Consider the following 27,525-nt stretch of genomic DNA (forward strand, 5'->3'; position numbering starts at 1 on the left):
AATTTACCCATAATGCAATATAGTGATTAGGATGTAGTTGTGTGGCATTTCACCAATAAGGAGAACGAGATCAAGAAGGCAGCCATCTTCATTTGAAGTGTGTTTGCGGAAAAGGTTAGCACATTTTGCCCTACCTTTAGTAACACACACACACACACACACTTCTGTGTTAGTGAGAAAATCAATTAATCCTGCTTAGATGGTTTTCATCTTGAATAGCCCCATCCCATAAAAATGCAACAAAAATAAACAAACACACGCACAAAACCCAATGCCATAAAAAGGCTACACAGCGTGCACGTTTAACATTGGACCTAACGACAGTTGTTAATGTGGGAGAAATTCAGAAATATAGATATGGTCTTGAAAAACCAATAAGCATATCCGGGGCATGTTTGGATCCATAATTACAGGATCCTGGCACTTTATACAAAGCCTAAGCCTCTGAAAATAGAAAACTGATCGAAATATATAACTCCCTTCATTTTGGACTATTGCATTACAGAAAGAGTTGGGCCGGAAGTTTGGAGTAGGAGACAGACTACTGGCATGTGTAAGGTCCCAGCGATACAGAGCGAATGTGGTTCTGGCAAGAAGGGAAACTCATTTAAAAACCTAATCTCCAAGTAATATTAGCATTCGTATTTCGGAAAATAGATATATAGATCTGGATTAGCAGAACTGATCACAGCTGGTGGCTTCATAATATCTGTTGGAACAATGCAGTTGACTACAACCGACTTGGTAGTGTTCATCTAAGTGAGGTCTGTCAGTATTTTAGAGCTGGCGTTGTATTGTCGACGTTCATCAGCTGATGAAGATAGTGATTCACGTAAGCCAATTCCATGATACGATAACTATTGTCCATTTATTAACTCTCTGCTTGAAGGACAACCCAGTCATGCGACATACTGAAATCGGGAAATTAACGACAGTTGGTCTTTTAGTATGCATCTAGACGAGGTCACCCCCTTCTGTCAAAATGTATATACGATTTCAAGGGTTTCCGCGCAAAATCTAATTCTAAAGTGTCTGTGAACGTATATACCAACTTCTGTGCGTGTATTGAATAGCTGACGGTAAATAAATGCAACTTGACAATTGGCTCTCTGAGGTACGACTTATGCAGAGACCAGTTGATATTGGAGACATACATTGTGTTGTCAATAATAGCATTTGGAATGATCTACAATCCACATCATTTGACTGACTATGCATTTATTCATTAACCATTCTCACAGGTTCACAAATATGTTTGGTCAACATTGATCTTCAGCAACCCATATTGTCGTAAGAGGGAACTAATATGATCGGGTGGTCGTTCTCACTTACTTTTTTTATGCATGCCATCGTATCCCACTTGTGAAGATCGATGCTCATAGTGTCATGACCATATTATGTGTAACTCTTTGGGGTATATCATTACTCATTACTGAAACAGAGGCCTGGATATTTTTATGAACGTTACAGTAGAAGCAAGATGTGTATATGGATATTATCTAGGAATATCTTTGAGTTGTCCATAAAAGTAGGCACTTAATGTTTTGTATTGAAACAATACGTTTCTGTCGAAATAGATCTTCATCAAATATTCCTCTGTGAAAAAATGCAAATAAGTTAAGACCAAATCGTTTCCGTGGACCTTCAACTTCGTACCAGTAATAGATTCCTGGGCCCCGTTCCTCAAAGCCATCGTAGCGCTAAGATGATCGTAATTCCCATACTTTAACATAGACTTACGACTGTCGTAGCGGGGCCCAGGCTTGAATACTCTTGAGGGTGACATTACACAAAAACAATTCTAACTCGGATGTTCGCGGGTACAAACTTACGTACTACCACGAGTTGTGGAGTTTTAGTTTTCTGGTTGACTGAGCTCAGAGAAAAGCTCAAACTGATGCGGCTCGTCGACGGTGCCACTTTGTTGAACCCTATATACCCCACTATGGGTGTAGTGGTTAGAGCGTCCGCCCGGAGTGCGGAAGGTCGCGGGTTCGATCCCCGACCGCGTCGTACCAAAAGACGTTAAAATATGGTACTTGTTGGTCCCTGCCTGGCGCTCGGCATTAATGGTTACAACAAGGACTGGTCGGCTCGGAGTCAGTATAATGTGTCTGAGAGGGGTATTCATGCTTCACTGCGGCATGGTATCTCAGTGGACTAGCACTGTAAAACCAGCTTAAGTCTGGGCTAGTACAAGCAGCCGTACATACACATACACGCGCATGCACGTCGTCATATGAGCGAAATATTCTCAAGCACGACGTTTAACCCAATTCCACCACCACCACCACCACTATGGTGTTGACAGCCAATGTCTCATGCACCTCATTACATAACTGGTAGTGCTGGTATTGGCATACACCCTGCGATACGATACATCACGATACTAAAATTTTAGTCACGACGATATATTGCCAAAGTATTATGCACTTAAGCTGCGATACGGTACGAATCCCGGTGTAGTGATGAGTTTAGTTTTACGCCGCACTCAGCAGTATTTCAGCTATATGGTAGCGGTCTGTCAATAATCGAGTCTGGACCAGACAATCCAGTGATCTCGTTAGTCGCCTCTTACGAAAAGCATGGGTTACTGAAGATCAATATTCTAACCCGGGCCTTCACGGGTCGAATCCCGGTATAAGGGTGGCGATACGATACGTATCACGATACTACAGCCTTTAATTCTAACACCAACTTCGAAACACCTTAAGATAAAAAAACAAGGTTAAATGAAAGAAACTTAATTTGGAAAAACGTCACATTAGGCATTTTTTTAAAAAACAAGTACACAATAAATAAAACAAAATCCTGTTATAAACAGAAAACATAGATCAAAAACATCTTTAATATCTGCATGTTGCTGGATGCTGTCACTGCAATCACATAATAGAATGAAATTTGTGCTGATTTTAAAAACGGTATGTCTTGACAGATATCACTATTCAGCAATATTCAAAGTTAAACATCGATGTATCGTGGCCCATTTGACGTGTCGTATCGGGATATACGACAAATGTAAAACATTGTATCGATTCTCTGTATCGGCGGCCCTTGGGTGATGCATAGATGCGTATCGATGAATCGTCACACCACTATACTGGGCCTTTCGTAAACTAAATATGTCAACATTAGTTTATACAGAATGACATTCCTGATTATCTCTAACAAAGCTCCAGTAGATACACAAAGACGTGGAAACCACAAAGTCATATAACACAATTATATCATACTGTGATAAGATTTTATGTAATTATTGACCCGTGAAGGTCCGGGTTAGAATTGATCTTCAGTAACCGACGCTTGTCGTTAGAGGCGACTAACGGGATCGGGTGGTCAGGCTCGCTGACTGGGTTGACACATGTCATCGTATCGCAGTTGCGTAGATCGATGTTCATGCTGTTGATCCATGGATTGTCTGGTCCAGATCCGATTATTTACAGACCGCCAGAATATTGCTGAGTGCGGCGTAAAACTAAACTCACTCACTCACTTATGTAATTATTAACAATGCAGATGAAAACCCATAACCGTCATGGTTTTAAGGTTAAAATCAGAATTTCCCAAATCTAAGTCACATGTTCGTTCGTTATGAGACGGATTAGGCATAACGTTTAATGAAGTTCATCTGTGTCGAGGACGAGGGCAAAACATCCGAAGTCAACGTGCGTTCGTTATGAGACGGATTAGGCATAGCGTTAAAATGAAGCTCATCTGTGTCGAGGACGAGGGGAAAGCATCCAATTTATTTCAAAGCTAACGAGGATAAACTATCCGATTTATTTAACAAAGCCAATGCATGTTCGGTTGGACTTTGTAACATGGATAAGACTTCATTATAACCCGCCGTCATCGATTCTGCCTGGATATCAGCAAATTAGGTTTTCAATTACCAATGGTTTGTGTACGGTGGTAGAGTCAAGGTTGTTAAAAATGATGTTGATGGGTGCTCATGTTAAAACGCAGCCGGTGACGATCCGGGTTAGAATTGGTCTTCTAGGAACCCATGCTTGTTGTAAGAGGCGACTAACGTGATCGGGTGGTCAGGCTCGCTGAGTGGGTTGACACATGTCATCGGTTCCCAATTGCGTAGATCGATGCTCATGCTGTTGATCACTGGATTGTCTGGTCCAGACTCAATTATTTACAGGTCGTCGTCATATTGCTGAAACATTGTTGAGTGTGGCGTTAAACAACAAACTGTTATAACTCATGAACTGGCTTCACTGATAGAGTCGGTGTACTGACTGCAGCATAAAACAATATTCATTCTACTCCTTTAACTCGTATTATTAACGGGAGGATGAGTGCGTCAGATTTAATCCGGTTAACCTATTTCAGGCATATAATGGCGTGTCAGCCTAGCGTGGGAGAGGTGACACAAATCCTAATATAATAGGCTTATATGAAACCCACAGGCACCCTGCGGTGTCAACTGGGATTTGAACCCGTTATCGCGTTCTGGCACGTTTGATTGACGTACAGCAGCTTCGGTCACTTGCGCCCTGAAGTAACGTCAAGGAGCGAGTGAGTTTAGTTTTACGCCGCTTTTAGCAATATTCCAGCAATATCACTGCGGGGGACACCAGAAATGGCTTCACACATTGTACCCATGTTGGGAATCGAACCTGGATATTCGGCGTGACGAGGGAACGCTTTAACCACTAGACTCCACCGCCCCTAGAAGTCGAGGAGACCCGTGAAGGTCCGGGTTAGAATATTGATCTTCAGTAACCCATACTTGTCGTAAGAGGCAACTAATAGGATCGGGTGGTCAGGCTCACTGACTTGGTTGACACATGTCATCGGTTCCCAATTGCGCAGATCGATGCTCATGTTGTTGATCACTGGATTGTCTGGTCCAGACTCGATTATTTACAGACCGCCACCATATAGCTGGAATATTGCTGAGTGCGGCGTAAAACTAAACTCACTCACCACTCACTAGAAGTCGAGGAAGAGGACATGTGTCAGTCAAAATGGTATCCATGGCAACTAGTCACGTTGTTCAACCGATAAGTAATGAAATCACATTAGTTATTTTACACCATTCAGGATCAGTTTGAACAATTTATGGAATCTCTATTATGGCTTGCTACGTTTTTCTCGATATTGGCAAGACAACTTTGATACTAACAATGAACAAGACACATTACGAACTATACTGGTGTACCCAGAGGCCAGAGGTATAATTGTTTCAGTAGATAAGTTAATCAAACCTAAGCATGTACATATCCTCAATGAACGTTTGTAATGACAGATCATTGAGATAATGCAATGTTCAGAGGATTAAGTGTTAATCATAATGATATGAAAGTCTGGGAAAACATATACTGAGAGAAAAAAAAAAGGGATCACCAAAAATTTCAGATTTTAATCAGGTCAAACATAACAGACATGATTCATTGTTTTCAGTTCAAATAAAGAAAGTCAGTATCCAGTATGTCCTCCACGTGCTCTCACAACTGTCTATCAAGTTAAGTCATTTACATATCATTCTCAAAGATAGAGTGAGTGAGTGAGTGAGTTACGTTTCACACCGCACTCAGCAATATTCCAGTTATATGGAGGCGATCTGTAAATAATCGAGTCTGGACCAGACAATCCAGTGATCAAACAGCATGAGCATTGATCTGCGCAACTGGGAACCGATGACATGTGTCAATAAGTCAGTGAGCCTGACCAACCGATCCCGTTAGTCGCCTCTTACGACAAGCATGGGTTACTGAAGGCTCATTCTAACCCGGACCTTCATGGGTCTCAAAGATAGATGCGATCCTTTACTTTTTTTCCTTCAGTATACATTATCCTGAATTCGTTTTATTTCTTGGAAATAAACCATAGGTGCAGAAGCTCACCTTTGCTGGATGATAGGATATATAGTATACAAAATGCAATAAAACATCACTTGCATCATATTTCACTATAAAGGAGATTACTATAAAATAGAATAAATGACTTTAAGATAAAGTCATCAGAAACGTACCCCAATTTTTAATGCTAAAGTAATTTGATTCATATTTTAATCACGAAAACTGTTTCTGTTATCTTCTGAATCTTAAAACATAATTCAGTGTTGAGGGGTGTTGTATCAGGCAAGCTGGAAGTATTAGGTGAGGTGAGGTGAAATTGGGTTTTACGTCGTGCTTGAGAATATTTCGCTCATATGACGACGTGCATGCGTGTGTATGTGTATGTGTGGCTGCTTGTACTAGCCCAGACTTAAGCTGGTTTTATACTGCTAGCCCACTGAGATACCATGCCGCAGTGAAGCATGAATACTCCACTCAGACACATTATACTGACTCCGAGCCCACCAGTCCTTGATGTACCCATTAATGCCGAGCGCCAGGCAGGGACCAACAAGTACCATATTTTAACGTCTTTTGGTATGACGCGGTCGGGGATCGAACACGCTCTAACCAGTACACCACGGAGGCGGTCTGGAAGTATTACGAGTAAGCTGTACAATCCCCCGCGGGGAGCCTCACAATAACTGTTTGTTGTTTAACACTGCACTTGGCAATAGTCCCGCTACTTAAAGGCGCACTGCAAATATCTGAGGGCAGGGAATCTAGTGATTGATACTATGAGCAACGGTTTATGTCAATGGGGTACCATGACCTACCATCAACCAAGTCACTGACCCTGACCACCTGGTCATCTGGTAGTATATCTTATGACCAGCAAAGGTTGTTGTTGACCAATTTTAAGGCCAGACCAATTTTATTTCTTGTTTTACTGGTCCGCCTGTCATATTTGTTCAAGAATAAGAAAAAAATTAAAATTAATTGTCCCTGCTCAAAACATATAATCCTAATGTTTTCATGGGCCAAAAATGTAAACTTACAAGAAAATTTTGTTTTTAGAATTTTTTTGCCCCATATACACTTAAAAAATTGCCAAAAGAAAATACTTTGAGTATTTAGAAGTAATATTACTTTGACTGGTGATTTTATTTTATTCTGCCTTTAGGTTTTCTGAGGACAAAAATCCGTAAAACAAGAAATAAAATTGGTCTGGCCTAACCTGAAAACCCTACAAATACCTGGTGAACACCAACATATGTAAACTGTAGGGCAGGATCTTCCTCACACAAGTATACACACTAAACTTAGGCAGAAGGCTAAAGCAATAGACACAATGCTAAATCACTTACAGGAACCATATAGATGGTGCTTAAAATACCTGGAAATGAAACATATCAACAACAAACAGATTGGCAGGTTTTTCATTTTCTCTTGAATGTTTATTAGCCATGATTGCCACCAATATTCACATGGTCAGTTTAGGAAACCTAAATAAATAATATACAATAATCCAAAACTGCAGTTGACAAAATCACTTGGTATGAAAGGGAGATAATTTATTGTTACATAACATGACTAAATGCTTAAAATGGCACAATATTGTTGCAAATAAATATCAGTATAAACAGCACTTTACACATCTGGAGGAGGAAATGTTACTAAAAGCACCTTAAAGAAGATATATAATAAAGGATAACAAAACAGGAAACAAAACCGAAGAATCCAGGGATAAACAAAATAGTATACAAATTGAATGCACTGATCATATAGAATAAACAAAACAGTCTATCCATAATTTGTTTTGACACATATTCAAATGGCATTGGCGAAGAAGATTTGGCAAAACATTGAGATCTGGTGTCTGGAATGTAGACAAGACATACAGTGAAACCTTGTCAAAACAGACACTTTCAATACAGACCACTGTATGTTTAATCATTACCTCTGGCAACACAGCTAATCTGAACAAAATATTGCTTTACTGCTGTTGTTCAATGCCGATAATTCATTATCATCATCATCATCATCATTATCATCTTCATCATCATTATCATCATAAATAAGAACATCATACATTTCATACGAAGGATCATGAAGATTGTCCAACTAAATCTGTAAATTACAGAAGCATAAGTGCATAATTAACATGGCAAGAGTATTGGACATCATTATGTCGGTGGATTAAGGTAAAACATGAGAAGACAGACTTAGGTTACCGTTGTAAACATAAATATAGATGGCATTTGACATAATGAAAGCTGTTGAATAGGGATGTCATGATACATAAGTTTCATGAATTGGTACGTATCACGATACCCATGTAACGATTTGATACATATCATGATACCTATTTTCGTATCATTATTGAGTAAACTTAGTTGAACATTAATATTACATATTTAAAAATTGTCCATGAAAAGATCAATATTTTTGATTCTCAGAGATAAAAAAGTTCCAATTTCCCATCTTTGTGCATGAAAAATAGTCATTTATAACTCTCATAACATCAAAAAACATGATACAATTGGAAAATGTAAACGATACACAAACATATTTAAACCGACACTTTCAAAACTAAATATCAATACAGTTTTGAATGTATCGATAATTGTATCCTCTTAGAAAAAGTATGTATGCATCGTTGTATCGTGGCATCCCTACTGTTGAATGTTTACAGCACCACTCCTGGCTAACTTGAGAAGTTTGTGATTTACTAACAGACTATGTCAAATAAAAAACGTCAGCTTTGGGTGTTACCAATATCGTATTAAATAGGATTGATCATAAATACTGAACTGACTCAACTGGAATGAAGACTGCTATTGGCTGATAAGGTAACAGTGAGTGAGTGAGTGAGTTTAGTTTTATGCCGCACTCAGCAATATTCCAGCTATATGGCGACGGTCTGTAAATAATTGAATCTGTTGACAATCCAGTGATCAACAGCATGAGCATCGATCTACGCAACTGGGATACAATGACATGTGTCAACCAAGTCAGTGAGCCTGACCACCGATCCTGTGAGTCGCCTTTTACGACAAGCATGGGTTACTGAAGGCCAAATTCTAACCCAGATCTTCACAGCGATAAGATAACAGCTTTGAAATATATAATGTAAATATGTTATGTCATAATGGCTGGCCATTGACTCTATGACATTCTGTAGAATTTTTTTTGTGTACCTCTTTTTTTCCATTTCATTTTTTGGGCGGTGGGTTAACCTTGTGGTAAAAGCAATTAAGAAAAAAATAACATTACTAGTATTTGTTTCCTAACATTGTTACAGTGTGTGCAGCTCTTCTGTCTCACGTAGCTTAAAGTAAGGCCAGAAATGCTTGGAAAATGCTTTTTGGCTTCAATATCAGTATAATGAATTTGACACAAGATAAAAGCACATATATGATACATGTACGACTCTACCTAGTTGGATTTTAAAACTCAGATGAAAAAATGCACTTGAGGGATGACTTCTCAGGAGGAAATTTTGACGTTTTAACAACATTCGAAAATATTCTAAGTACAAACTGTAGTTTTGAAATACAGACTATAATTATTCATATAGCCTCAACAAATTAAATTACAGAAATGATTGTAAAAAGTTTTGGTTTTTTAACATCTATATGTGAAAAAGATGGAACTCTTGTAGTAGTTATATTCAAAATAATTACGTAGAAAAGTCTTAATTCAAATCGCATAGATAGTCTTGTTCACCCATAGAAGTTTCACTTGATATCTCTGCAGAACAATTAATTTCTAACTTATACCAGTATTTCATACTGGAGAAACAAAGGGGGGAAACCTCTCGTCAGCTATGACAGGGTTTACTATAGAATGTGTAAAGCCCTTAATTTGACATATAGTCAGGTTTACAAAGCTGTAAACAAATCTGTTACCTCAGGGGTCATGTCAAAATCAAAACCAGGTAGGAAACAGAAACTGGATAGCTTTGATAAGGGTGTTATACGCTGTGCAGTTTATAAACTGTATGAACGCAAAATCCAAACGACGTGTGCTAAAATACAAGATGAGATCAAAGATACAATAAATGTCTCGAAAGCAACACTTATTGTAGCTCTGGGAAATGGGGTTCAGGTACACCAAAAGGGGAGATGACAGAGCTGTGTTTAGAGAAAAGTACTCAATCCTGTCCATGCCATCAGCTTATCTCAGAACAGTTGAAGAATACTGCAATTTAGGGTTTCAAATTATATACCTTGATGAAACCTGGAGAAATAAAAATCACTCAACCGATTGGATGTAGCTTCCTTCAGATTGTTCTAAGGCACCAGTGTTACCATCAGGCAAAAGTAGACGCTTGATCATCTTGCATGCTGTGGATTGTGACTTTGTTTTTGAGGCCAAGAAATCTGATGGTGATTACCATAGAGAAATGAATGGGCAGGTATTTTTGGATTGGTTCGAACATCAGCTTTTACCACAGCTGGACGAACTAAGCGTTATCATTTTGGATAACGTTACCATAACCTGCGTGTCCCTGGTACCATCACACCCACCATGAGCAATCTCAAGGCTCAGTTGCAGGATTTTCTCACTTCCTGTAACGTGCCTTACAGGCAATCAGAAACAAAGCCCCAGCTCATGGAAAAAATCTGGCAATAAAAAGCCAATCCAGTACATCACTGACGAACGGGCCGCAAAACAAGACCACATAGTTCTGCGTACACCAGTACGGCACTGTGTGCTCCCATCGAGCTGATCTGGGGTAACTGTAAGCATTTTATTTCTCGCAATAATACCACATTCACGCTTTCAGATGTTAAAGAGCTTGTGTATGCTTCTTTTGTGAGAATTACCCCAGAAGGGTGGCAAAAGGCTGAAGACCATGTTCTCAAAATCGAGGATCTTAATAATACCGCGGATGGATCTATGCTAACGTCAGCCGAGTTGCACCTGTTGTAATTCCGCTAGAGTCCTCGACCAGCAGTGATACTGACAGTTGATATTTTGAGACGGTCCCTGACATGCACTGCCTGTGGGTTACGTAACGCTGTCACCCTGTCTGTCGGCCAGGTGGATCACAGTATAGTTTGTTTCTTTGAAGTGTTTCTACCATGGAATTTTTTCTAAGTTTGTCGATATTTTACGAGTAATCATTATGATTAGGGAATGGTACATCGTGATTACTCATATGCCATATTAGGTCGAGGTGGTATGAATGACTATATATGAGTTTTGAATCTGAAATATCAACCATTATCAAATAATTGCCAAAAAGATTTTCCAAGCATTTCTGTCCTTACTTTAGTGGTTAACACATTCACCCATCATGCTGAAAACAATGTTTTGATTCCCCACATGGGTACAATGTGTGAAGCCCATTTCTGGTGTCCCCCGCCATGACATTGCTGGAATATTGTTAAAGGGGTGTAAAACCATACTGGCTCTGTACCAGGCCTGCTGAGATATTTTTATACCCGTCATTCATTCACGCACTCTCATTCACTCACACACCTACTCATTCAAGGCTACCTGACAAGCTCCATGTATACATAATATCCTGAGGTCGGTCTATGGCAGATCTGATGGAATCGAGTTGAAACAATTCATGAATATACAGGAATGTTAATCTAAATACAGTGTATGATATTGTCTAATTCATGTTGATCACACAAATTCACTGTGTTAAGTATTCCTTGATGAAAATGATGATTATGAATGAGCTTAATCCAAAGTGCAGATCAGCAAAATGATCTAGTGATTCAGATATCAGTTTCCAAACTCGTAACATACAACTTCCTTTTATCTAACTCTCAAGAAAGGACATTGGTAGATTTGTTGGATAAAGATATATTTTCTTGTTGGTGGACTTTAAATCCTGTGGTCACATCAGCACATCCAGATTGCAGCTATGATTCTTCAAATTCCAATAATTTAACATAGGCTATTGACATGTTTGCAGTGCGGACTCTTGGATGTATGAACCGTTCCATAAATCCATTGTACCATAAATTGGCGTTGTTTTGAAAAACTCATTATTTCACTTTATGTTGTTCCTTAATACCACTCTCAGCACTATGACATGTCTCTGAAAATAATCAAGCCTGGACCAGACAATCCAGTGATTGACATCGTGAGCATTGGTCCTTGCAATTGGGATACACCACATCCTACCAGCCAAGTAACCAAACCTGACCATCTGAACTTTTCAGTTGCCTCATCTGAGAGCCAATGGATTCGGGTACTGCACACACTCAGATGAATCTTGGACGTAGAAAGGTGATAACACATCTGTAGTCATCTTCATCCCTTTTCACATAAAATGTTACATATAATCTAGTGTATTGTGTAGAAACAGTGTCCAAATATGAAGGCATCATTTCATCACCACAAGAATGAGTAGACTTACACAGCTATTGTCACAATGCCACTTTTCATAACTTCTGATTCAAAGTTGCTCAGATCCATTAATAAACCGCAGCTTCAATAACAACAATGAAGATAACCACGCCAGGTTGTTTCTTGTTCTTATGTTTCTTCAGCATAAGATGTGTTTCCTTCATGTAACGATTCATTCAAGAATGGTGGGGGCTACATCTCGGGTTCCTCCTCGATATCATATAGCACCACTGTTTCCAATCGGATACCGTCTGTTACGTCTGATGTTAAGCTGCGACCACATCCTAGAGCTAAAACCTGCAACAATGAAATAACAACATCTCTCCTGTATCTTCAACAGAAACAGTTTGTATAAATTTCAGGTTTTGGGTGACACAGGCTTTAAATGCACACTATCATGCCACACTTCTCTAAAAATCAATATTGCATTTCACTCATTGATACTAACTATTAGCCCCCAGCAAAGCTACCATATAATTTATTCCGAAAAAAATTACATATCAAGAGTACAATACGAAATAAGATAGTTTGAATGAATTAATGCAACGTTGCATTAAATCGAATCTTGTGCCCTCTACCGACCAAACTTTATTTCAAGCAAACCCCATAGAGTTATGTCCCTTGGAATGCTCTTAACGAATATCCTATAACGCAATTTTGTGATTGAGGCCAGTTTGGCAAACACCGACAACACCGCGTGCGAAATTTTTCGATGTTCGGAGGAATCGTTTACATTTCATGTATGGCAAGTGCTCTCTGTTTGGAAGCTGTTCACCTCGAGGATTCAATTATCGATTTCAGGCAAGTCATAAGGGACAGTAAGTCTTTTATTGCATCAATAGAAAGCTAAAGTGCATATGCCCGAATATATATATTATAGACCAAAATATTGTCGAAAAAGCGTGACATTGTGCCTTTTAACATCATGTATAAAATTATTGCAATCATAGAGCGACATGCCTCCATGCACATGGACCAATGCTTGTTTCATATACCACACACACATACTATCTTGACTTCCACTCTTTGCTGAATTTTTTATGCCAAGCTAATATCTCACCTAAATGTAAGAAAGTGAGAGAGGTTGTAAACTTGGAGTGATAGCGGGACAAGAGACTAAATATCAAGACAAATCATTGATCAGCAGATCCTGACAAGGTAGGGGATGCAACTCTACTGACAAATTTCTTGCACCTTAGCACGCCTTCTGAAACACTGGGAAAGACGTTACTTTGTAGCTATTGTTACCTTTTCGTTGTGTTCCTTCTGTTTCTGGGCAGCAATCTCGGGCTTGGTGTAGGGGCTGTCGAGAGCCAAGTCCTCCTCCGACACTGGAAGGTAGATCCAGGAGTCATAACTAACTGACATGGGAAGTATGTGGACTCACAAAACCTGCAACTGGTTGTCAAGTAGAATCTCATCATGACAAAGCATCATGAAGGAGAATGCATAACTTGTTTAGTTGATTGTCATCCACATTCAGAGGTGTTGGGTAGCCTAGTGGTGAAAGTGTTTGCTCGTCACACCGAAGACCCTGGTTCGATTCCCCACATAGGCACAATATGTAAAGCCCAGTTCTGGAATATTGCTAAGTGGCATAACACTAAACTCACTCATCCAGATCCTGGCATAGGATCTCTGTGACACCTATAACATGTCATATTAATCTTAGGATTGTGATGTAGGTCCTTCCTGACCCCAGACCGCCTCCGTGGTGTAGTGGTTAGAGCATCCGCCCGGAGAGCGGAAGGTCGCGGGTTCCATCCCCGACCGCGTCATACCAAAAGACGTTAAAATATGGTACTTGTTGGTACCTGCCTGGCGTTCGGCATTAATGGGTACAACAAGGACTGGTCGGCTCAGAGTCAGTATAATGTGTCTGAGAGGGGCTAGCACTATAAAACCAGCTTAAGTCTGGGCTAGTACAAGCAGCCGCACATACACACGCATTCACGTCGTCATATGAGCGAAATATTCTCAAGCACGACGTTAAACCCAATTTCACCTCACCTCATCTTCCTGACCCAGTAAAATATAAAATTGTATAATTGGGGAAAATATTCAAATATAGTTTTCCCGTGAAGGTCTGGGTTAGAATATTGGCCTTCAGTAACCCATGCTTGTCGTAAGAGGTGACTAACGGGATCGGGTGGTCAGGCTCGCTGACTTGGTTGACACATGTCATCGGTTCCCAATTGTGCAGATCGATGCTCATATTGTTGATCACTGGATTGTCTAGTCTGGACTCGATTATTTACAGACCGCTGCCATATAGCTTGAATGTTGCTGAGTGCGGCGTAAAACTAAACTCACTCACTCACTCAAATATAGATTTGAAACTATTAGCATTATCATCAACCAGCACTTTTTCTTTATACTCCTACTAGTTTGATATATGGTAAAGACGTGTGAAACGTGATGAAGAGCAGCGAGGGATGCGGGTGTTACAGATATTATACCGTTACCTTTGATGCCTCCCCTGAACCAGCTGTGTTTGAGGATGTCCGGCCACGATGACCTCTCCCGGGGATTCTTGATCAGCAGCTCCTGCAGCAGGTCCTTCAGCTCACTGGGGAAGTCGTTGGGCCAAGTAACGGGCTCTTCCACAATCATCTTGTGCAGGACATAGGGACTCATGGAACAGAATGGCGGCCTCCCCACAAACAGCTCATACATGATGCACCCGAGAGCCCTGAGAAAGTCATGTAAGATTGATGAAATCCCCTTACAATTCATAAGTGCTGACTATTGCCTGATGCTCCCAAGAGCCCCGGGAAGGGACATGTAAGATGTTGATGAAATTCATTAGGGCTGAATATTGCCAGGGATATTGTGATATAATGAGTGTAGGAAAATTCTACCAGACAACAGGACTGGTAACTCTGAAAACTTACCAGCCCTTCCCCAAAGTTGCCAGACCAACTCTAATTTCACATTTCAACTCAGCAATAATAAAAAAACAATCTATTAAGTATCTTTGCTTTCATATTTATTGAAATGCCCAACAAAAGAAACAGTTTCATTACAGATAAGATTCTCATGATTACACATAAAATATGAGCCAGACCATTGGGCTGGTATGATTTATTTTTTGCCAGCCCTCCACAGAATTAACCTGTCTCGGTGTTCGGGCGGGCAGTAGTTTCCTACACTGATATAATGTAATATTTTATTATTAAAATAGTTTTAATGATGTTTGTTCCTGTATTTTAGCGCCAAGCCAACGGCCTTAAGTTACCGCTCTTCGTGTTAATTAGAGTTATCTCCCATTGACCTAATTCTTGTCGTCCTAGCGTTTGAAATGGCGGCATGCTTGAAAGTGGTATTATTGGTTTTGGTGTTCTCGATATAGATTCATTAATCTATGCTTACATTTCTAGAACTGCACTGTTAATTTTGCCCATTGCCCTACCAGAGTTACAATGTATTGTTTGTATGTGACCGCATGATGACTACCTGCATTTGTACTAAATCACTACGCTATATATTCACCCATAATATGGGGAGTATTTTCTTATTTTTCTAAGCCACCGCATGTTGGCAGGGAATAAGAACGTGTAAGTACTCTGGTAGCATTAAATATTCCCATCACTTCAGTTTAGTTATTATTTCACAGTTCTAACGGAATGAGATTGGAATCAAAACAGACAGATGACACCACAGATACACAAGAGCAAATTGTAAGGAATGATGAGATCCCTGAAACACAACTCTAGCAAATCCTGTTTCACTCATTCTTATGTTTTGTTAAAGACAAAAATAACCAGAATAGAATATCAAACAGCTATTTTAAACAAATGGATGGTTATTAAATGTAATAGTTAGTGGGTGTATTGCCAACATGTCAGAGTTCTCTATAGAACAAACTTTATGGATAACAACTTCTTTTATTCATGAGTGCAACGTTTTGATACAGATTCTTGGAACCTTGTCAAACAGGAATTAACAAGAACGGTACAAGAATCTGTATCGCACTCATGAATAAAAGAAGTTGTCATCCATAAAGTTTGTTCTATATTGTACTTCCCAACTTCTAAAATGCCACTCAAAGATGTCAGAATTTCGGCCATACATACAGGTGGCGCCAAACTTCTGCATAACACGTACAGGTAGCTTGTCTAGGATCACCATATGCACACCTTGAACATCCAAAGTGTATTGCTGAGAGTCCCCTTGACCAAAAATGAGATCTTATATGTCTGGTCGGATATTGATGAGAAAATATTCAGCTGAGATGCTCATTTCCCCACAAACTAGCTCACACATGGGACACATCTCATCAAGGCAAGAGGAACGTCAGATATTGACTAACTATTCCTTCCACAGTTACTGTGAAACGATGACAGGCATTATGTTTTATTTATGGGCTCGACCAAAACTAGCTTTAGAAAACCGATTATGTCCCTTTTGCAAAAATGACATAGAGGATGAATATCATGTTATCATGGTTTGTCCTAAGTACTTGACATTTAGACGTTGCTACCTACCTCTGGACGTATACAAGTCTCCAAACATGATGAAGTTTATAAGTCTTCTACAAACTAAAGTTGAAGTATTAACCTTCAACTTAGCCTAATTTGTTTATCATATATTTCAGGTAAGGCAAAACTATAATCTGAATTATCCATGAATGTTTATTCCTTTTTAGTGCTATCTTCTGTCACGAAAGGTCTTTGTAAGTGGGTTGGGTTGGGTGGGGGTTGGCAATGCGCTTTTGAAAGTATGTATGATGTATTTGTCATGTTGACCGTTGGCCTATTAAAGAAATAAACAAACATATGTTTTATATAGACATGTCTTACCACAAATCCACCTTCTCTGTATACGATGTCTCGTCCATCAACTCAGGGGCCATGTACAGAGGGGTTCCCTGATAAACAGATAGCGGTGATGATAGAGGGGGAAACAGACAGTAAAATTGTAAAAATATTTATCTTGAAATCTTCAAAACACAATCTTTGAAGAAACTCTATTCCTCCCTCCTCTACTTTTCTCTACCTTCCCAACATGAATTTTCAGGTAAAAACATTGTACAACAGAAGAGATCTGCACTTATTCTCATTTGCCTACACTGTTTTGAGTCATGACGTACCTTGATAGTCTTTGCGTAGTAGGAGTCCCTCCCCATGGCCCTGGCAAAGCCGAAGTCGCACAGCTTGATGACCCCTCCTTTACCTATGAGGACATTCTCCGGCTTCAGGTCGCGGTGCAGCACGCGGTGAGCGTGGAGGTAATACAGAGCTGACGACATCTGACACGAGATGTCTCGAACCTGGTAATGATAAGTTTTACTTCTGATATCAATATTGAAATATTTCTTACAACAATGTGCTTTGATCTGATATCAATATTGCAAGTTTGCTTGTTTTCATGATTGCATGCACAATATTTCAGCTATATTGTGACTGTCTGTAAATAATTGAATCTGGACCAGTCAATCAAGTGATCAACAGCATGAGCATCGATCTATGCAACTGGGATTTGACGAAAAGTGTCAAACAAGACAGCGAGCGTGACCACTCTATCTCGTTGTGAAGATGATGACATACTACATATTTTTGTGTTTGTTCTTCAAACAAACCTATATTGCAGCAGTCAGTAAAAAAAATCAACTTGAATGAGAGATGAGCACCTTGTCTTCAGCAAACCCTCCTTCGTCAATAAGCACGCTGAACAACTCTCCTGTCGCCAGCTCGATCACAACAACTATCTGAAACATAAACATGTGGTTATAACAATGCTACCATGTCCAGCTACACATGTATTCATGATTATTGCATCTTCTAAGAAACAAAATATTTTGAGACTGATGACAGAAAATATCTGCCAGGAATGCAATTCCATGATTTTTGCCACACATTTAGTTGCTCAAGAACATAAATTTTCTGATATAAGAGAAAGCGTTTTCTCGGTTTCAATTTGATGGGATTTCCAAATGGGTATCCAACCCACAATTTGCTGGCAAATATGAAACAAGTCTGCTTGGAGAGGCCTTTAATAAACTGTCCCTTTCAGAAACTTCTCAAATGATCAATCCTGTTCATGTGCACAACAAGGGGGGTAACTCTAATTCTAAAAACATTCATTCTCCCTCACTGGCCACTGAGGCTGAAATCTGGCCATAAAAACACTTGAGATTTTTTTGCTTAGTTTTGTTTTTGCATTTCAACTATATTTTTTTGTTGTCATATGTTATATGTTTACAACAAATATATTTACGCTAGAACTGCCGACACATAATGGCTAGGATTTAAATTTCAATAAGTCAGCAGACAATATATTTTAATATCTATTTGACTGGCCTTGGTTAAATATCCATAATTTTCTTGCTTGTGAAGCTGTAGGCTTTAGACTGAGGAAATAACAGTATCCGTTATTCCTTGAAACTTCCAAGCTTTATCTCCCAAAATCTGAGACCCTGAAAATTTAACTGTTTACTAATTCGGACTTGTGTTCACACAACAGTATACTCACATCGTCCTTAGTCTCGAAGCTGTCGAGGAGCTGGATGATGTGTGGATGTGTGAGTCCCTGCATGATGGTGATCTCATTCCTCAGGCCATCCAGCTCCTTCTTGGTCTTGCGGAACTTTGACATGTATTTCATGGCTGATATCTGTAGTGTAAAATGTTAGTGGCTGTGTTAACACAAGAAGTTATTACAGGACAAGATGGGGAGCATATCAAACAAATCCCCATCACGGCAGAAGATTGAACATGGTTTAGTAAATACATTTGGGTAAGTACTTTTACTATCCACATGCTTAATTTAATGTGCTATAATGCTGTTTATAGCTCGTACCTCAGATGTGTATTTTTTCCTCCCCTTAAACACCTCCCCGAAGGCACCCTCCCCCAACTTCTCAAGTTTAATGTAATCATCTTCTGTGGACATGGTGAACTCTTGGTTCTATGCTGAAACAAAAATGACAATTTTGTTAACATGAGAAGTGATAAGTCTTTGTGGATGATCAACCTCTTTATTGTATAAGAATCGACCTTTTGTAATAGACACCTATAATGTTTCCTTACATGAAAAAAAACAGTATAAGTACCTATACCGAAACATCACTATTATACAATATACAATTCTGGAATGCCTCTCAAACAGAACATGAGAAAATGGTTATTTTAAGAATAGAAATGGCTATTTTCAGTAATTACAGATAAAGTAGTAGGTTTTCGAATATTCAGCAAAAGTGCATGTTCTGTGTAATACAGCTAATAAATAGCATCAGCTTTACCAACACTGTTAGTGTTACAAAACTAACTAACGTAGTTGAAAAGCCAGCAAGATTTTGGATAGTAGTGAGTGAGTTGAGTAGGTTAAGTTGTACACCGTACTCAGTACTATTACAGCTATATGGCGGCGGTCTGTAAATAATCGAGTCTGGACCAGACAATCCAGTGATCAACAGCATGAGCATCGATATGAGCAATTGGGAACCGATGACATGTGTCAACCAAGTCAGCGAGCCTGACCACCCGATCCCGTTAGTCACCTCTTATGACAAGCATGGGTTACTGAAGATCAGGCTAGCTATTCTCAAAACGTTCATAGACCTACAAACTTCTTAAGCCCATTCTTAACACATTGGCTACGATCAAAGTTTAGAATTCTTAGGGCTACGAATGTTTTGAGAATAAGGGCCCAGTATTCTAACCCGGACCTTCACAGGTCTTTTGGATAGTAATACAACACAGAGCTCATACACAGTCTTGTAGTCTGTCTCACAGTCCCTAAACCTCATTATTTTCCCTACTGCCCAGCCTCCCTGCAATGCTAAAGCCTTAAATAAAGCTAGTCTAGATTTCCTCAGGTTCAGGTTCTGAATCTCTGGTCTCCCTGGGGCTCCTTTTCAATTTAAATGGATTTGTTTGTTACTTTTATCAAAATTATATATATTCAGAGACTAAGCGTTACTAACTTAGTCTAACAGTCTTACTCTTACTTGTGGAACAGTAAATTTGTCAGTTAAGAGTTTAATTTTACTTTCACAAATGAGTTATCTTATACATTGCATTTAATAGATATTATATTAATATTAGACAAATATATGACTTCAATTTTCGTGAACGATTTTGTTTGGCTCCGTTTTTGTCTGTCAAAACGATACATGATATAAAATACGTTTTTTTTCATTTCGAATAAGCCACATCGATAGATATTGATTTGAGACATCTGACCGGGCAGGTGTCACTATTTACTAATTCAGTATTTATTATACATATATTGGCATTTCCGGGTTGCCTCACCTCGCTCGCTGCCTTGTGCTTCCCTCCCTCTGTTCGATCAATGCTATTCTTAATCTCAGCTCAAGATACGTTCCGCTTCATGAGGCAATTCCATATTTAACGGTTTTGTCACAAAACCGTCATCGTGGTCATCAACGCTTCTGTCAGATGGGTTTATCTCGTGCATTATGTCATCTTTGTTTGGGTCGACAACTCTTTGAAGTAACCGCCATTATTGATGTGTGCGCATGCGCAGCAGGAAGTAGTAATTTCCTATCCTCATTTTTGAGGGTTTACAGTATTTGTCAACTATAGACATAGGCGCCCAACTCTGATATATTTGTAATATATATATAAGATACAAGTCTTATATCTTATACATATAGGTCATACTTATATATATCGGCCGCTATATAAGTATCTATGATATATAAGTCAAAGTGTGGTCGAGATGATTTTATTACTGTTTTGTTAATATTTTAGAAACATGTTTTAATCAATCTATTTTCTGTCTCATCAAGTGCTTGTACAAGCAATATATATATACATAAAGTATCACAGGCGCTTGTAACGCTAAAAACTGCCATCAAGGTATATATGTCACTGACGGGGTCTTAGTACTATATAAAAGGATACACAGGGGCTTGTAACGCTAAAAACTTTTATATAGTACTATGACCCCGTCAGTGACAGTATATACCTTGATGGCAGTTTTTAGCGTTACAAGCCCCTGTGTAAAGTATAACAATAGATTTACCCCAGCACTTATGTAACTATTAACTTCACTTTCAATCTAATGACAAGCGCATTGCATTGTCTGCCCTTTCCCTATATCCTTATTATGTAAGTCCACTTGCCTTCAGTCCAACTTTATTTCACAAGGCAGTTGTTTGATGCTCGGAGGTCCCATATTGCTCAGCAAATAGTTTGGCATTTTGAGTAGACTGAGTGTATGAGAGTTTCACTATCTCTCTCTATATAAGGTTAGTTTGTGTTTTGCTCCCATATTTATTTATTTATAGATATGTCTGTATCAGATAACCCACTTTACTTTATTTTACACGTAAGCTAGCAACAAAGTATTTTTCGGGGGAAATTTTATATTGTTGTTCATAACTTGAAAAATTATTTTCCGCATCAGGAAAGAAAGAAATTAACATTTTTCCCGCCAAGGGTATCCATGACAAACGAACTGCCTCCTCAACAGAAACAGCCCACAAATAAAGACCTAAGTTTGTGTACTGTGTGAGTAAACTACATACATGTATTTCATCACAAATGTTTATGTGCAAGGTTGCTGGGGACTGGTAGCATTCTGAATTTGCAAGTCTGCTGTTATTTTACTTTATGCCTATGCATGTATTATCATGTTTTCTATTTGAAAATCCCAGCTTTATTTACTTCGACCACCCGGGTGGGGTTCGAGTGGTTAAAGCGTTCTCTCATGCGCCGAAGATGGGTCGATTCCCCACATGGGTACAATGTGTGAAGCCCATTTCTGTTGTCTCCCACCAGGATAAAGCTGAATTATTTAAAAAAGCGGGGTATAACTAAACTCTCTCACTCATAGATAATGCCACGTCAAATTACAATGTTGATATCTGCCAACAGAGGGTTGACATCCTCAGGAATTCCCTGGAAGCCATCCTGTCTACCCCATTTTATAATGCCTACCACAGTTAATATCATGCCAAGGTGTGAAATAAGATTTAACAATGCTTTGTGTGCCAGTTTTAAACTGCAAGATTACAGATATCCAATATGCAGCAGTTTAACATTGATACCCAAATCAGACACTTTCACAAAGGCAACCAGTCCTTGTCTTATTCCCTTAATGGTGAATATAAGGCAGAGAAACAACAAGAAACATCTTTTAATATATTTGGTATGCTCAGGCTGAGCGTCCATGGATTTGATTGGTTGATTTATTGTTTAACACCGCACTCAGCAATATTCCAGCTACATTGTATATGGCGGCGGTCTGTAAATAACCGAGTCAGGACTATGTGTAAACCCGGTCAGCAAGCCTCACCACCAGATCCATACACTCAAGTTGCCTCTTTACTCAGATTGAATAAAGGCAGAAGTTATGTGTGCATAGTCAGTAAGAAATGTGAACCTCAGTAACTGAAAGTGTAACTTTGGAGTGTTATTGTTATTGTCATTAAACAATTTGTCATGTGACGGTAAGAGTTCCTCCCGTTCCCCCATCCCAAATATTATTTATAAATTAATATATACTAAAATTGTGAACAAAACCTAACACAACAATTACTAGAGAACTCACCAAAATAACTAAAAACCCAAAACTAATTACAATATATTCAGGGTCGAACCACATTGCGTTACCTTTGTTAATCTGCAGAAGAAAGAAATGGGGGAATGGAAGGAACTCTTTCCCCTGTGACTAATCACAGGTTTGTGTAGCCCTGTGGTTCCCTGCATCCTATTTTGAACCCACCAAACCCAAATAAATTCGTCCCAGTTCTAAGTGAATGAGTGAGTATGGTTTTATGCTGCTTGTAGCAATATTCCAAACATAAATGGCAGTGAGGGACACCAGAAATGGGCTTCACACATTGTACCCAAGTGAGGAATCAAATCCGGGTCTTTGGCGTGACGAGCAAATGTTTTGACCACTAGGCTACTCCACCGCCTCTCCCAGCTCTAGAACCAGGTACAGAAGAATGAAGGTTCGTGACTGAAGAATTTGCACAGCAAGTACAATTGTTTCAATAACCAATGACAACATGCAATATCAGGTTTAGTGCAAGATTTGTGCCATCTTCAATGAAAAGCACATCAAACTCAGTCTCTCGTTTCCAAGTTTTGGTTATACAGAATATTGATATGCAAAACAGAACAGACAGTGCAGTCTTACTTAGTGAATGGTTTATTTCTCTGCGGAATGTACAAAAATCTCTTTGACAACCAGAAGAGAAAACATTATATGAATATTCAATGTAACAGACGCTTAAATCATCAGATGACGTTCAAAGTATGATGAAAATTGTCCATAAAAATAGCAGATAACATCTCTCACAGGATTTCCTAAATCAAGATTTGTTGATGGATTGTTTGTAGTTTAACGCAACACTCAGCAATATTTCAGCCACGAGATCTGTCTGTAAATAACTGAGGCTGAACTGTACAATCCAGTGACTGACATCATGAACAGGTCTGGTGCCACTTTATAGTCAAGGTAAGGCATAGATAATGTCATGTGTGCTCAAGAAGTGAGTGAGTGAGTTTAGTTTTATGCCGCTTTTAGCAGTATTCCAGCAATATCACGGCGGGGACACCAGAAATGGGCTTCACACATTGTACCCATGTGGGGAATCGAACCCCGGTTTTCGGCGTGACGAGCGAACGCTTTAACCACTAGACTACCCCACCGCCCCTGTGCTCAAGAAGGGATGCTTCTTATGTTGATTATGGTATGTAGCTGGACACAAATGGCACCAGAATATTTTCAATATATTAACGTTTCAAAGGACATTCTTTAATATCCTTACCAAATTTGAACTAAATCTTAAAATTGGATCAGTCACATCCTACTGATCCGAAACTCTGGTACTGTATATTATGCAGTTTCTAATATTTCTCAAACTCAGTGATTAACTGTGACAGGTATAGTAATGTTGATATGAATAAGTTGAAATGTTACAAAATGGTACCGGGTACATTGCTTAATGCATATCAAGTACTTCTGGACGGAAGCTTGTGTAAAATCTTAAGTTTGGACACAATCATTATGCTTCTGGTGGAATGTGAGATAGGTCACATGAAATTGCATGCAATCTTGGAGGGAATTTACAGCATGTGACTCAACATGTCACAAACATGGTTAACATTTTAAATACCGGTATTAAACATTGTGACACACAGCTATGATAAAACATAAACTCTAGATGTGTGATATTGGAGGGAATTTGTTCGTGGATGGATTGAACGATACTTCACAGATCAAATTCATGTACATATAAAAATTAACAAATCCACAACAACACAGCTCGAGGTGCATCAGTTTAGACGTTATCCATAACATATCTCCTTTATGCTCGAATACAGGGGAAATAACAATGTAAGAAAAATCATATCGTGCTTCCAGCAATTCATTGTGAAGGGAAACATCATTTTTGAATGAATTTCTGTGTAGTTTTAGGGTAACATGATACAGATAATGAAAATGTTTACCAGTATACCGGAACATGGAGAAAATATTGCAATACATACTGTTGAAAAGCGCATTGCTGTATATTGGCATACAATGAATCCAGGGCATACTTGTCGCAAATGCCATTCCATCCTTAGTTCGGGAATATAGAAAGGCAGATCATTAATTCTTCTTACCTGAATTCATTCATTTTACCCGATATTTTATCGTGACAGTTCACTCTGCGTGAAACAAACCTATTGACACTTCAACCATATAGGCTTTCACCTATAATGCAGGTGTTGAAAGAACCAATGCTATGCAAGCATTCAACATGTTGTGTATGTGGATAATGGCAGTGCCACCTTGACACGGGACTGGCAGCTGCTAGCTCCCTTGCAGTAGACGTATGAGTTTGTTACACTGCGAGGAGATGTTGTAGTCTCCCCCACCCTGCATGCTGAGGCTGCTGCCCCGCCCGGACATCTGGGAGGTGGGGCGGGAGAGGGCGGAGACAGGACGAGGGGTGCTGGCTGCCGTCAGGTCACATAGCTTGCCGACTGCGTTCAAGGACACCATTTCCTGCAAAAGAAAAGACAATGATAGGTGGCTGATGAGGACAGATATCTTTTTAAATGTAATTTACCAATCCCACAACTCCCCATTCATTGAAATGTCAAATATAAGGTAGTTATTTTGCTAACCAGGCATACTTAAAACAATAATTTTATATTTCTGTAGCCATCAAAATAGATAAATTATTTGAAATTAATGCAACAAGTCAAACATTGATCTCACAACTTCAAATGATGAACTTTTGACAAACAGCAACAATTCTGTCTAGAATCATGAAAATAAAAGGGAGGTAACTCTAAACACTTGAGGCTGTCTCCACAGAAGCATTGACACCCTTCCTTCTTATCATATCTTTTCAACCTATTTATATATATATTCTTGTGAAATTTTTAAACTAAAACATGAACCATGTGACCTTACCTTTCTGAGAAGTTCCTGCTGTGCCAGACTGCGTAGTGCTAGGAGAGTATTGGTCTGGACATTGGGATGATTGTCGGAGCACGCCACATCGATGAGGCTGAAGGAGAACCAAGAACATCAACATAGAGTTACAGGGGATATGGGGTTATTATTATTATTATTATTTACAGATTTAAGATAGTATGCAGCAGAGAGGGTTCGGGTGATCCTGGCACAGTCAGGCTGGTAAGGCTCATCATCAGCTCAGGGCCCTTGCCCCCTCTACACGCAGCCCAGAAAGTGAATGGAACTTCTCCCAGGAAACGCTGCCTAGTCGAACCCACCAAGAACTTTCCAGAGAATATGAAGGCTCCCCAACACTGCAGCCTTCTGCATTACCCAGAGTGTCAGAAGGGCTGTACTCCCGGTAGAGAACCCGGGCATTCTCCTGATCTGCGCCAAGAGATCAGGAGGTACCAAACCAAGGGCACCGAGAACAATGGGGAGCCTGACGACAGTGTACTTGGGATGCAAGCGAGACATTTCAAAGGCGAGGTCCGCGATATTTATCATGCTTTTCCTTAATCTTGCCAATCACATTGGTGTCAAAAGGACAGAAAATTCAATGATATAAATAAATTCATTGGCTTTTATCGAAAAGGACAAGATCAGGTTTGTTGGCTGGAATTCTTCTGAGGCTGTATATGGGCCTATTCCAGAGAAGTTTGAAAGCATCATTTTCCATGACGCCCTGGACATGTTCAGGGTCGTACCATGGATGGACCTTGGAGTCAAAGCCACAGGCATGTCATGGAGACGGTAGTAAAGCAACGAGCCATGCCATCATGTCGTTTAAGATATGATGTTTGTGCCAGGAAGGGCATCCACTGACAAGGTGTTGGACAGTCTCCGTGAATTCATTGCAAAGTCGACATTTAATATTGATATTTTCTTTAAGAATCACATTTAGGCGATTGCGAGTGGGAAGTGACTGGTCCTGAGCAGCAAAAAGAAAGCCCTCAGTTTCACATTTAAGACCAGCCGACTTCATCCAGGCGAAGGTGTCGGTGGGATTGCTATTCTGTTCAACACACTGCATGTACACACGATGCAATGGCTTCTCAGAAAGCTTCTCCACAAAAGACCGACTCTGGGCAGACTTGGTGAAGGACTTCACCTGGTTTACTCCCATCACTGTACCGTCCAGCAGTACATCGCCATCAACAAAATCAACCTCAAATCTCAGATTCTGTCCAACAACCTTGGCACGCTTAAAATAGCTGTGGAATTCCTTGCTTTCAGCATGAGTCTTCACATGCATCACTAGAAGATCATCCGATAAATAAATATGTGCAAAAGTACACAATAAAATTCTATCATGAAGAGCCTCCACATTAATCAAACCCCGACCTCCAGAATAGATTGGCATGTATAAATGGTTTTATTATTATTATTATTATGATAATCTATATAGTGCTGAGTTCCAGCTCACAGGCGCGCTTTGTTTTTCCCTCGATCATAGGATGTCAGTCTCAACGGCACTTTGTATTATCAATCTCAACTCCCTGGGGTGTGTACAACTCTTGCAGCCACTAGGCACACAGAGTTAATGTGGCTTTCCTATCCTTATGAGGTACCCATTCACAGCTGGGTGGACTGGGACATACAGTCACAGTACTTTGTCCAAGTTTACTGCACGTTGCTTTTCCCGCAACTAGGTGTTTGCACGTATTCACATGGCCACCATCTGGTCATATACCAACGGATTTGTGGGTTCTTTTAGGGCTTGTGACACACTGAAAGAGTCTGCACACAAAGTTGACTTCAGGGTTTGTACACCGGTCACAGGTAGGCTCGATCCTGGCACCTCAAGCTCTCTGGATTTCTAGCCTGGTGCCTTAGCCAGCTCGCCCACCATGCCTCCGGGGTTAACATCTCCGTCTAACCATGTAGCAGCTGAGTATGGATACTCCACTTAAGGCATATTACACAG

The 27,525-nt window shown here is 39.6% G+C and overlaps 2 protein-coding genes across 4 annotated transcripts in view; both read right to left on the reverse strand.

The window, feature by feature from the left end:
* Nucleotides 1-11,553: 11,553 nt before the first annotated feature.
* LOC124265326 (serine/threonine-protein kinase 36-like) lies at nt 11,554-20,636 on the reverse strand. Its single transcript, XM_046700112.1, has 9 exons — nt 20,423-20,636; nt 18,969-19,081; nt 18,642-18,782; nt 17,800-17,877; nt 17,260-17,439; nt 16,970-17,037; nt 14,633-14,859; nt 13,416-13,498; nt 11,554-12,464 (listed from the first exon to the last, which is right to left on the reverse strand). The coding sequence occupies exons 2-9, from the start codon at nt 19,059-19,061 to the stop codon at nt 12,360-12,362; spliced, it is 975 nt and encodes a 324-aa protein (XP_046556068.1). The 5' UTR covers nt 19,062-19,081; nt 20,423-20,636; the 3' UTR covers nt 11,554-12,359.
* Nucleotides 20,637-23,278: 2,642 nt separating this feature from the next.
* Nucleotides 23,279-27,525, reverse strand: part of LOC124265316 (serine/threonine-protein kinase 36-like) — a 60,021-nt gene continuing 55,774 nt past the window's right edge. For all 3 annotated transcript variants that reach the window (XM_046700108.1, XM_046700109.1, XM_046700107.1), the window contains 2 exons: nt 25,554-25,650; nt 23,279-25,139 (listed from right to left, as the gene is read on the reverse strand). In XM_046700108.1, coding sequence (XP_046556064.1) covers nt 24,945-25,139; nt 25,554-25,650 — 292 coding nt within the window. In that variant the 3' untranslated portion in view covers nt 23,279-24,944. The remainder of the gene's footprint in view (nt 25,140-25,553; nt 25,651-27,525) is intronic.

The sequence above is a fragment of the Haliotis rubra genome, unplaced genomic scaffold, assembly GCF_003918875.1.
Source record: "Haliotis rubra isolate DU_JTF1 unplaced genomic scaffold, ASM391887v1 Scf970, whole genome shotgun sequence".
In the NCBI taxonomy this organism is placed as follows: domain Eukaryota; kingdom Metazoa; phylum Mollusca; class Gastropoda; order Lepetellida; family Haliotidae; genus Haliotis; species Haliotis rubra.